A 13,243-nucleotide genomic window follows, 5' to 3' on the forward strand; every position below is an offset into this window, starting at 1 on the left:
CCTTCTCACTGTCTAACTCTCTAATGACCAAGCAGCCATTAAGATGTTCAGGCTTCGGGGTTCGGGAGAAGGCGGTGGGTAAAGTGTGTGCCATTTGAAGCATGAGGACATGAGTTGAGACCCACCAGAACCCACACAGAAGTGCATATCTCCAATACCAGTGCTTCTCCAGAGAGATGGGGGTGGACAAGGAGAACCCCGGTAGTTCACAGCTGAGCTAGCCTGGTGTGATGCAGTGGCAAACAACAAAGAGAGCCTATTTCCAACAAGGGGGCGATGAGATGAGAGCCCCAGCTGAGGTGGTCGGTCCTCTGACCTCCATACCTGCACCCACACAGGCATACACATGTGTGTGCATACACATACACATAAATGATCAGAAAAAAATGTTCGGTAAAGAGACATTCTTCGATCAAAACAAAGCTTTTCTTGATGTAGAACCTTTTGCCGACTTCCGACCCCTCCCAGTTGTGCCGTTTCATGATACTTACATGGGTATGGAACCTTAAACCATGGGGCTACCAGAAGTACACCCTTCCTGGCGTCTGTGCGTGCATAGTAGCCATAGTTGGTGCTGTTGGAAGGGAAGACATCAGTCACCGTGAAGATGAAGCAGAGCAGCCAGGACACGAGGATAGCCAGGATTATCTGGAGTGGTCAAGGGCAGAAGCTTGGTTGGGTAATACATCCTTTCCTACTGGGTCACCACCTCCCCGAGCCCGCCATCCTCAATACTATGTAGACCAGCTGTTTCAGTGGAATTGCACCGAGAGGTTTATGCGGTAATTCACTTTATCTCCCGAAGTCTGCTAGTAAAAGAACGGGCAGCATGCCTGCAGAGACCATGTGGGATCCCACCTCAGAGCCACTGACCAGAGTCCTTCTGTGGCATTACAAAATAATGTGATCTTGGAACTGGAACCTTAAACGGCATCTAGACTCTAAGTCCTTCAATGTCATCATCACAGGATGTAGGGGGGGTTCCCTGTAGCATTCCTTTACTCAGCATCTTACATGTAAACAAAGGCACACTGTGCTGGGGTGGGCGGAGGTGATCAGCTACTCACAGGAAACATTTTGAAAAGTTGTAATTTGTATGCAGTCCATCCTTTCTTGGATTTGTAAATTGGGAGAGGAAATTTAACATTTCTGGCATACTGCGAGAATAGTAACACTAGGAAAATCGTCCTAGGAAGAGAAAGAAAATTCATAAAGTGAAAGGTTGTTATAGCTATGCACTGAAATAACTCAGTTTTAATTGTTATACATGTTCGGTTCATTCACCTAAACTTGTGCTAGCCCTCCTCGCCGCAATTTGGAAATGTTACCATCTGGAGAAAGATGTCACAAACAGCTGGCCTACTATTTCTTGATACTGACTAGAGTAAGAAAACCCAAAGAATGGAAAAGCTCACTCCATGGAAGGGAAACCACACCAGATAAAACAATACTGGAGAGTATATTTACAACTAGAAATCAGCTCCAAGCAACCAGGAAACTATTGTGAACACCAACAGGAGGGAAGTGTGCACACATGCCCACATACACACCGACAGGAGGGAAGTGTGCACACACATCCACATATACACCAACAGGAGGGAAGTGTGCACACATGCCCACATACACACCAACAGGAGAGAAGTGTGCACACACGCCCACATACACACCAACAGGAGAGAAGTGTGCACACATGCATGCCCACATATACACCAACAGAAGGGAAGTGTGCACACACGCCCACATATACACCAACAGGAGAGAAGTGTGCACACATGCATGCCCACATACACACCAACAGAAGAGAAGTGTGTACACATGCATGCCCACATATACACCAACAGGAGGGAAGTGTGCACACATGCATGCCCACATATACACCAACAGGAGGGAAGTGTGCACACATGCATGCCCACATATACACCAACAGGAGGGAAGTATGCACACATGCATGCCCACATATACACCAACAGAAGGGAAGTGTGCACACACGCCCACATATACACCAACAGGAGAGAAGTGTGCACACATGCATGCCCACATACACACCAACAGGAGGGAAGTGTGCACACATGCACGCCCACATATACACCAACAGGAGGGAAGTGTGCACACATGCATGCCCACATATACACCAACAGGAGGGAAGTGTGTACACACGCCCACATACACACCAACAGGAGGGAGTGTGCACACATGCCCACATACACACCAACAGAAGGGAAGTGTGCACACATGCATGCCCACATACACACCAACAGGAGGGAAGTGTGCACACACGCCCACATATATACCAACAGGAGGGAAGGACACAATTGGAACGTCACCAGGGATCAGTTTTACACTCTGAAGTGATGGGTGACTATCACTTTTTCCCAGTACAAGTTACAGCTTCTGGTGGGCAGCTTCTGTGACCGTGCTCTTTCCACAGGCACTAAGTCAGCCGTTCAGGGTCACATGGGTAGATCTACTTGGTGATAAGGTCTAAATCTGTAGCCTGAGCTTTAATTACTTCTCTTTCTAAACCTGTCCTAGGAGCAGGAATGCCTGGGTTGACTACAGAACTTCCTAATTCCGGGACCCTGACACTTCCTCAGCCTGAGGCCCAAGTGGCTGCCAAGTTGGAGGCCATTTCTCCTCCTCCCAAGTGGATTGTATGAAGAAAGCAATACAGAGACCCAGGATGCGCCTAACCACCGAACAGGGGTCTAGTCCTCTATCTCCAGTGGCTTTTCACTTGCTACCTAAGGTAAGGTTGACAAGAAGAGTGTGTCCTCAAAGCTAAGCTTAAGTATTCCAACTGCTGAAAAGCATCACTAGCTAAGAAAACCCACTTCCTGGTCACGCTCCCAATGCCTGGCTGAGCACAGGCTGTCTGATGGGGTGTTTGGGTAAAGTGGTAACCCATCAAAGTCTGACAGCTTAGGTCAAGAATGAAACCATTTATGGGGCCCAAGTCACTTCAGTTCCTCTGGGACAGAATTTACAGAAAAACAAAAAACAAAAACCACAACAACAACAAAAACCCAGCATGGTAACATGGAGTATTAAAAACTGCCCATTTATTCAAGATGAACAGTCTCTATGATATCCCAATGCGCCCCAACCCTACCTGTCATATTTGTTTCAAGCAACACCTACCTGCACTGTTCTCTTTTCAAATACATTCAAGAGACTCACTAAGAAGCAGAGGGGTTAAGGAAAGTGTAGCTTGTGTCTAAACTGGAATTTCAAAAGAGGGGACGCAGAGGCATGGTCCTGGAAGACACTAGTGGCTAGGCCCTACACAGATCAGAACGCTCAGAAAGGGATGGGGCACAGGAAGCTGGGGACCAAAGAGGAGCAAAGCCCCAGAGAGGAACACAGATGCAGAACTTGTTCTGGCTCCATGTGGCAGATGGGGAGGGGTGAGCATGACAAGGTGGGAGTGTGGCTGTACCACCACCAAAACGAGAAAGGCAGCAGAGGAAATGGCCTGGAGGTCAGCGTGTTCCATTCAAAACCAGACATCAAGTGAAGAGGGACATGGGAGAATTAGCTACAGAGTTTAGGGGATGGCTCTAAGCTCGTGTGGACATCTCTTGCATAGAGCACGCCTGTGGATGTCATGGGCCCCTAAAAGGATTGTCTAGGGGAAGCATGAGGCACACGGAGTTCAATTTTGCCATTTATATTTCTCTGGAAGAAGTGCATTGCTTTCGTTCTCTCTGGTCTAGAGTGAACCCTCCGCATGTGCACACTCTGCTCCACTCAGCCTTACCAGAAGCAGGCCTGTAAGGTTCTCACTCAGACAGGTGGCTTCTGGGTAGTGCTTTATTAACTCCCCCACTGTGGTCACATGGTTTGCTGGCTACTGGAGAGAAGAGGTTACACGTACTTTATTTCTCTTCAAGCTCATGAATTCTCTCCAGGACAACTCTAATCACTCCATAGTTAGTAATGCTGCTACTGTTACCTGCTAAATTATTAGCAATTGCTCCAATTTCTTTGCTGACTAGGAGTTATGTATATAAAATTTTAGTTGTTTTTTTTTTTTAAGCTCCTGTGTATTTTCCCCCTAATCTTCTTGTTATGGGTCTTAAATGTTAATGTTTTATAAACACATTGCTACCTCTCTGGTACTTACTACACTGCACTGAGTTAAAATCCCTTAATGGCAGCTTGCTTGTATAAAGAATGTTTTGACTGACCTTTGGTGAAGTACGAAGTAAGAAACAGGAGTGAGTGTGAACTGAATTCCAGTCACACCACACAGACTTTGAAAATAACCCTGGCCGCTGACTGACCAGCTGTGTGGCTATGGCAAGGTACAATGCCTCGCTGTGTTTCTGTTTCTTCAGTTGTTAAACATGGAGAACACAGTCTTGACCTTCTATGTAAATACTATACAAAGCACAGGAGCATAGTTAAAAAAAAATAAATGCTGCACGTTATTAAATATGGAATATTTCCCAAAACAAAAACTTAGAAATCTTCTTAGTTTTCAAATTTTTACTAGTTGGTAAAATTACAGCTTCTTGGAAGCATTAACCTATAACATAATCCTTACACCTACTCTATACATTACAGAAAGAATGTGAAGTTCAGTCTTATAGACGATTAAAGTCCTCTATGTCTTCATTAACATACAATAGTGACTGACCTGTCAATGCATTTGGTGTCCTACACAGAAAGAAGACAGTGCCATGAGAAAGGGTGGCCTTGCCGTTGGAGCGCACAGCTGAGATCGGTGAGCACCCAAAGGTCCTTTGGGAACCGCTCTCTGTGCCAGTCTCATCTAAACAACGGAGCTTCCCAGCACAGCTCACTTGCATGAGACTTGGCATAACTTCAAAAGGCAGGAGCAAGGACAATTGCCATCTGACCAAATCTGACAATTCTCCCTTCTCCACACATCACTGCTGCCTGCCTTTGGAATACTGGGACTGTTCTCATGTCTCAAACTCTGATCTAGAATAATCACTTAATTAGCCCTCACACGAACTGAACAAAACTTAAAGTGTCTGAACATTCTTCTCTCTTCTCAAGTTAGGGTGACTGTTCCAAGTATCCCACAAGGCTGTCCCACACAGTGGTAAGAACTGTCCCCACCCCTGGAGTGAGTTCCCTCAGAACACTTACAGCATGGCAATGCCCCAGTGCTTCCCCGCTCTCTCTCCTGCTGCCTGGAAGCCAGAGAGGCCAATGAGGGCCACGGTGGGTGTGATGGTCAGGGGTCCAATATACCTCAGCAGAGCCCCCGGCAGGCCAAGGAGGCCGATGACCACTTCTATCAATGAGGACATGATGATAGCTCCCTGGATCTGAAAGAAAAAAGGGCAGAATTTGAGAGTGATGTCAAACACTCAGAATGTCACCTGCAACCACAACTACCATCTCTGCAAGGCAACAAGTCAATATATCCTACAGCAGCATGACAGCTGGAACAGCCCCCAGGGCCTACAGAAAAGGTTTCTGGGGAGGTAACTGAGGCCTGGTAAACGAATACGACATGGCTGCCGTCAGGCTAGCTGCAGAAATGGGTCCTGGGGACAAATCTGCCTGCCTTCTCACTGCAGGGTGAGATGGACAAACCTGCCAGTTCTCAGACAAGCACATCTGCAACCCGGCCCTGCAGGCCACTTCAGCAGTCAGCTTTACAAGACCAAGCCCCAGGAAGACATTCAAAGGACAGAGTTGCTGACAAATTCTAAAAGAATGTCTTTGTCACATAGAATGACATTTGTACTAAGTCTAAAAATTTTATGGTGACAGTATGAATATATACACTCATCAGCTGGTTTTCTGTACCTGAGGACAGCTCCAATTAACTCTGCTCAAATGTACTTTGACCTCCCCAAAAATCACCTTTCTTTCACAAATAGGTATGACTACCAACTTGCTTGTGCTGAGATGTCCATGTTAGTCAAGCCACCCTGGATGTGCCCATCATGGAGCTTCCAGAGACAATTAGATAGTCAATGGATGGCTCATAATATGAGGACATTATTGAGAGACGGGGCCTTAGCTGAAGGAAGTGGACACTGAAATGTGTCCCTGGGAACTCTATCTTGCCCTGGCTCTCTGCATCCCTTGCTCTCTTCCTAGCTGCCATGGGCTCCCATGACCTCTCCACCAAGATGGACAAAGTCCCTCATACTGAGCTTTCTCTTTTCAAGCTGTTTTCAACATCCCAACCCAGCAACAAGGCAGCTAACAACAGACAGACACACAGCAGCCAGACCTCTTCTGCTGACAGCCAATAAGCCTCGTTCACTCACAGGCATCACACTGGAGGACGTGAACACAAGCCTCGCTCACTCACTCACTCACTCACTCACTCACTCACTCACTCACAGCTATCACACTGGAGGACGTGAACACAAGCCTCACTCACTCACTCACTCACTCACTCACTCACTCAGGCATCACACTGGAGGACGTGAACACAAGCCTCGCTCACTCACTCAGTCAGGCATCACACTGGAGGACATGAGCAGGCAGGCCTGGGGACTGACGACATGAAGCTCAACAGTGGAAATAAACATTCTAGTAGTTGAAAACAAAAGGAACTTAATCAAAGCAACTGCAGTTTCTTGGGCACAGGCAGCACCAAAGGTGAAAGAAACACAAGGAAGCCACAGGCAGCAAGTGTCCATCCTTTACCTCCTGGATCCGGGGATGCCAGATGTGCTCCAACAACTCTGCTGTTCCATTGGCAACTGTAATCTCTTGAAAACAAAAGAAAAAAGAAAGTTTTTCTGGAGTGACACTAATGTTTCATAGCACATATTTATTATAACAATAATTTCTTCACTGTTTTAAGTATCAATTCCTAAAACTCAACCTGCAACAGTAGGGCTTATACTTGGAGATGGACTCCCAACACTAAGTAACCAAATGCACTCATTGAAAGAGCTTCTCGGTGTGTCAAAGGCTGACTGAAGTGGTGCTACCAGCCAGTGCCAGCTTCATAGAAACCACTCTTTGCAAGCAGCTACCTGAAATGCCCAACAGCAAGGCTGCGGGCTGAGGTTTTAAAAACCTAGATAAAGCAGGGCCTTTTCCGGTTCCTAAATCAAAATCAATGGAGCAGGGAAGGCAAGGGAATCAGGAAAGCCTGGCTCCTACAATCTCAAAATATAACTACTCTGAGAATGCACCAGGTCTGACTTCCTCAAATTCCTCGAGCTTATCAGGTTCCATAAGGATCTTTGCAATCAGTAAGGAAGGGGAATGAAAGTCATTTGCAGAAAACCACAGTAGCAAAGATGGTTCAGAGAAGGGATGCTGATGCAGCGACAGAGTGATTATGTAAGTCATCAAATCCACTGAAAGAGAGAGGCAGGAAAATAGCACAAATATTTTTCCATCCTATCCCCATAGTTATCAGTTTCATTGGCAAACAGAAATGAAGTCATTTCTGGCCCTTGCTTGCCCTAGGGTTAGGGATGAAGAGCGGATGTAGAGACAGAAACAGGCACGGTCCACAGACTGGAGCGTTCTAAGCTGCTAAGGGCCAGCACATTCTATGCTCAATACAGGAAGGAACACTGTTATTGGCAGGGTGTCCAGGCCCCCTTTCCACCTGCTTTAAAGGACCCCAATGACATATGTGGAAATAACTGCAATTACCTGTGGTGTTACATTTCCATTTATCTAAAGACAGGATGGCTCGAGCAGGGGCCAAAAATGCAAAAGCACTGGCCTGAAACAGGGGTAACCTAAAAGAAACGAGACCAAAACCATGATCACGGCATCGGGAACTACCGAGGTAGTTCACTATTTGACAGCTTAACAGTCTTTTCCATAGACAAGCAGCACATGAGTAAACACAGGCACACCTGTAAAGAATCTCCGTAAAGATCTACAGCACAGAGTTGGGGCCACTAGCTTCTCCAACCACCCCCCTCCCCTGCTGTTCTGGCCTCAGGTAGTTCCAGGGGACCCCTGTGGTCAGTGCTAACACCCCAACACCAGTCCCTGCTGTTTTCTCTCCCCTGGGGTGGTCACTGGGGATTTGGGCTTCCCTCTTCCTGCTGAGCTCATAGGCTCCCTAATAAACATCAGTGCATGACCCTCCTCCTCCCTTTCAAATTCTTATTCATTATTCCACTGCTCCATCCTGTGAGTTACAATCTGCGCTAGTCACAAAAGACAAGTATTAAAATCGTAGTAATAGTCTCTATGTATCCAGAAGGAAAGTTGTAAATTAGAATAAGAGAGTACAGATAATAAATGTTCTGTTTAATCATACAAAATATGTATTCTAACACATTTTAAAGGGCTCAGAAACCTGGTAAACTTCCCATTAAATCTCCTGCCCACATTCTCAAATTGAATGCAACTAATTAAATCACAGAGATTTTGCTATTTTTATTAGAAATGTAGAGTGTGTCAACTAAGTTAACAGCATAAGAACTTAATCATTTTTCACAGTATTTGAGGGTAAAGTATAAGTTCTGCTCCTGCTGTCTGCAGGACTGTGAGGCCAGTTATACATCCTTAGATGACCTAGGCAGCCATGCCAGTGGCCTGGCTCATGAGGTAGGGACCCAGCAGCCTCCTGATAAGTTCTGTACCAGAGATGAAAACCACACAGAAAGACAAGTAGCCCTGGCCAAAGAACATCTGGCTGCTGGGCCATCCCAGAACCCAGTGTGTTCCTTTCTGACACACTCCATTGTCAAAAATGCTCTCCTGGCCATTTTAACCACAGTGACTTTAGTTAAGAGCAGGTAGGGTGTAGACTGCAAGATGGAGATGGACCTTACAGTATACACAGCCAGAGGCTTTCCTGCCAGCCACTCACAGGGCACACCCTCCACTGACCAAGTGGCTATAATTACTGGACTAAAGGGGTCTGGAGCACAGTGCCAGTATATGTGAAGGTCACCTCTAGTGGAAATGTACATCAAAGGGAAAACAGCCACTGGTTTATGGAAAGTCCTCACACAAAATTTTAGGACTTTATTGCAGGTTAAAGGGATGTCAGTACACCATTAGGAGTGGATGTCATCTTGAACAGTCCGAATAACACCTATTTTACCACAGTTTCAGACTTCAAGCAAGGCATCCTGGGGCAACATAACATGTATATTGAGTTGAATATATACATACATACACATACACATTCACATTCACATTCTTGGTGGTGGTGGGGTTCTCATGACGTAGCCCTGGCTGGCCTAGAACGCACTATGTAGAGCAGGCTAGCCCCAAACTCCAAGATCTGTCTGCCTCTATCTCCTGAGTGCTGGGGTTAAGGGTGTGCAACAGGTCCAGCTGAACTGCACTTAGAAATCTTGACCATCACATTCACTGGCTATTCCTGGGAAGTGATAGAAGTCAAGGCTGAGTTCCACTCCTACATCAAGCCTCACTCTGAACCTGATCTCAGCACTACGGTGAGCATTTTAGCTAAGACAAAAAGGGTCCTAAGAGGGAGGCTGCAGAGAACCTCATCCACTGACTGGGACTCTGGGATCCTGAGCAGGCGATACTAGAATGAAGTCTCCTAAGACGGGCTGCACGAGCTGCGGACGCTGGCCTCCTGGGCTCACCGTTTTCAGCCAGACACCCGTCTGCATAGGTTGGTAATGACACACGATTTACTGTGGGCTCTACACTGTGGCCACAAATCAGAGACAACACTAAATTCTCAGGAAATGCTACAAAAGCACATGAACAATTAATAGGAGTAGTCCTAGGTGGGTAGGTGGAATATTTCCCAAGGAAAAGACTGAACCTGGCATGAGAACATCATGAAATCAGTTAATGCTCTGTTCGTCTGTGTCCACAGCACAGCTTCTGATTCCCAGGGTGGCGGGGCGGGGGTGGGGGCGCAATTCAGAATCTTTAGAGGGTATTTTATTTTTATTTATGTGTCCTTGTATATGTATGCCAGAAAGGGGCATGGAATCCCCTGGAGCTGGAGTTACAGGTGGTTGTGAGCCACCTAACATGGTGGCTGAGAGCTGAACCTGGGCCCTCTGTAAGAGGAGCATGAAGTCTTAAAGGTTGAACTCTTAATTGTTCAGCCATCTTTTCAGCACATCTGCATTTTTGAATCATCATCCTGCATATCAGATATTTATTTATATTACAATTCATAATGGTAGCAAAAACATAGTTATGAAGTAGCAACAAAAATAATATTATGGCTGGGAGTCACCACAATATGAGGAACTATAAAGGGTTGAAAACATTGGGAAGGTTGAGAACCACTGTGCTAGATGAAGGGATTAATGATTTTGTCACTTGAACACAGTGACTTACTGATTTTAGATTTGCAATTTTCTGACTAGCTCTGCTAATGCTGTGCTAAAGCTAAATACTGGAGTTTTTGAATGCTACGCTTTTATTAATAGATTGTTTTTAATATGTAGACAATTCACATCAACATCTTAACATACTGCCTGTTAGGACAGATGTCAAGTGTCCAGCATCTGCCCGACACAGGCACAGCTAAAAGCAGACACGATGAAAAAGCTTCCTGGGGTCCTGAGGAGCTTCTGCTGTGAAGGAAACAATAATCGTGGTCACCTAGGAAGATCAGCAGTGTGAGTAGGAGGAGATGCTGTGGGGCTCTGCCACCTGTCACTTATGCTTGTCTTAAAGATTGAGAGGCACCGAGTCACGTGCTGAGGGGCTATGAGGAACCACGGCAAAGAAAAAAGCGGTGTAAAATGGGGGCCACAGGATGGACATGGGACACCCTAAGAACACAGACACTAAACCTCAGGGGAAGGCCCAGAGAGGGACAGTGAAGGTGAAAGGGAACCCATGGTACCTGTAGGCAAAACAAACAAACAAACAAACAAACAAACAAACAAACGCACGCTCAGGGGATTAAGCTCTGGAAGGATCACTGTGAGGGAAACGGGACATGCAACTGTCACCTAGAAGCTATTCTCAGACATGAAGGTTGAAGCAAGCCATAGAGTTCCATCTAACAGGCCATGGCATAGCTCTAGGTGTGATCCTTGCCTAACTGACTTCCAAGTCCTGTGGTGTTGACTCAGGTGACTAGCTGGTTATGGCCAGCACCTGCTAGCCATTTAGCCTCTAATGGCTCCCTTCCATACTGGCCTGCCCATCCTGTCCTGAAGCTGTAACTCCCTGATGGGAAGACGCAGTCTTTTCATTCACAAACTTATTCCCAGGACCAATAGTAAAGAATTGAAGGAGCTACTTAAAACATGCTTGGAAAGGGGTTTTGTTAGGTGAGAATGAAGAAGTTAGGCTTCCCAACATTGGTTTAGGTTGAGAACAGAGCAGAGCAAACACTTTGCAATCACTACAGGAGGAGAGTGAATCACCCCGAGGACACCATGAAGAGAATGGTCTTTAATAGTTCAAAAGGTCCGTGTTTTGCAAAAGCACCAAGAAGGTGCCAACTGTATCTGCCCTGACAGAATTCATCACTGCAGTGCAGTCCGCTCTTTCTCAACACACACAACCACCAAACCCGGTGCAAAACCTTTCCATACCAGATGAGCCTTGATCTGAATCATCTGGACTGCAGAACAACTGAAAAATAATAATCCTTAAGAGAATCAAATAGACTTGGCTCTAAGGAACCAAGTTTTACCGCTGATCAACCAACCACCAAGAGTATGGACTCGATGTCTTTGAAGAAAAGCAAGTGATGTACCAAAGAAAACTTTTTGTAAATTAGTAAGACTTTGCTGTTATTTACTCATCAACCAATCAGCTGCTGGGAAACAGATTACATACCTAAAATATTTTACTCAAACACTTGATCAGGCATCAGTTAGAACCTTCCGTATCTCCCAAGGGAAAAAAATGAAAACAAAAATGTAATCTAATATTCAGGCATAATTATATTTCTCTAGTTTCTAAAGCATTTGCAGTTCTTCCCACACCCAGTACAATCCAAGCCTGTTTGCCACATGCTAAGCATCCTGGCAAGGAGACCGCTACTGAGTCACACCGGAACCCATCAGTCAGGATGGCCCTCTGGGTGAAGGTACTTATTTAAGGTGGTGATTCTCTATCTCATCATGTGAGAATGTTTTCTCTCTAATAACAATCTGCCAGGTGATTCTCAGACTGTGTGATATTGCCACTAACTTTACATTCTAGCATGAGGTTTAGATATTATGGTTCTCTGGTAATTAATCAATCAATAATTTAAGATTTTTAATCAGGATCTTGCTATGTAGCCCAGGCTGGCCTCCTGACTTTCCATCTATGTTTATAACTGGCATCCTTTGTAAGCAGTGTTTCCCTGGTTGTCCATTGTATCTTCATCGCCCCTTTCTCTCTCCTGACCACCACTGCAGGCACATGAATTCTTTTCATTCAAAGTTTTATAACTTGTTACTATGAGTGTTCTTAATAATTAAATTGCCCAAACCTGCCTAAAGTGGCCTGTTTAAGGTGGTTCCTTTTTCTTTTCGAGAGCCCTCCCCACAATCTATCATTTTTTTAAGCACATCTTAGCTTTCTGGTGTGAGACGTTCCAGGTTCAACGTGTCCTCTCAGTCCCCACTCTAAGCCACCTGCTCAGAGAACACTAGTCCATTATACTAAAGAATGGCGTGAGGAAACGAGATCTGGACACTACTGGGCTCACTACTGCTGAGGTGTTGCTGTTCCTAGGTCCTGTGTACAGTAACCAGAAGTGAGATTAGGTAAGCAGCAGAGAGTCAAGGAGGTAACACTCCCAGCCCAACCAGCATCTCTGGAACCTTTTCACATATCAGATCACTCCTTTTCCTTTGGATAATCTCCCTTCCAACTATTCCAGTCTGTTAGCATAAAATGAAGCCAAACACAAGGCGGCAGGATATGGCAGGATACGGCAGGATATGGCATGGTTCTCTGGTGACTATGAGACTGTACACACTGGAAAACTCAGCTGGTACACAAAAGGCACCTTTCATTGTATGTTAATACGACTACTCATTAGATAACGGTTATCTATTCATTTGTTTTATTTTATCTATTTTTGAGATGAGGTCTCACTGTGTAGCCTTGGCTGGCCTGGAACTCACCATGTAGACTAGGCTGGCTTCAAACTCACAGAGAGTTATATCTATATAACTCTATATCCTTATATATCTATATAAATCTATATCCTTAAAGGACACCTAGCAAAGAGAACTTTTTAAAAAGCATGTCTCTCAGGAGAGATGGCTCAGCAGTTAAGAGTACTTGACTGCTCTTCCAGAGGTCCTAGGTTCAAATACCAGCAACCACATGGTGGCTCATCAACCATCTGTAATGGGATCTGATGCCC

The 13,243-nt window shown here is 45.5% G+C and overlaps 1 protein-coding gene across 6 annotated transcripts in view; it reads right to left on the minus strand.

The window, feature by feature from the left end:
* The window catches only part of Slc23a2 (solute carrier family 23 member 2), a 95,713-nt gene that overhangs the window by 19,851 nt on the left and 62,619 nt on the right, over positions 1-13,243 (minus strand). For all 6 annotated transcript variants that reach the window (XM_052722412.1, XM_052722414.1, XM_052722410.1 and 3 more), the window contains 5 exons: positions 7,612-7,700; positions 6,643-6,707; positions 5,119-5,300; positions 1,068-1,188; positions 492-648 (listed from right to left, as the gene is read on the minus strand). In XM_052722412.1, the coding sequence (XP_052578372.1) occupies positions 492-648; positions 1,068-1,188; positions 5,119-5,300; positions 6,643-6,707; positions 7,612-7,700 (614 nt within the window). The remainder of the gene's footprint in view (positions 1-491; positions 649-1,067; positions 1,189-5,118; positions 5,301-6,642; positions 6,708-7,611; positions 7,701-13,243) is intronic.

This window comes from Peromyscus californicus, unplaced genomic scaffold (assembly GCF_007827085.1).
Source record: "Peromyscus californicus insignis strain IS unplaced genomic scaffold, ASM782708v3 Scaffold_7__1_contigs__length_154581171, whole genome shotgun sequence".
Classification (NCBI taxonomy): domain Eukaryota; kingdom Metazoa; phylum Chordata; class Mammalia; order Rodentia; family Cricetidae; genus Peromyscus; species Peromyscus californicus.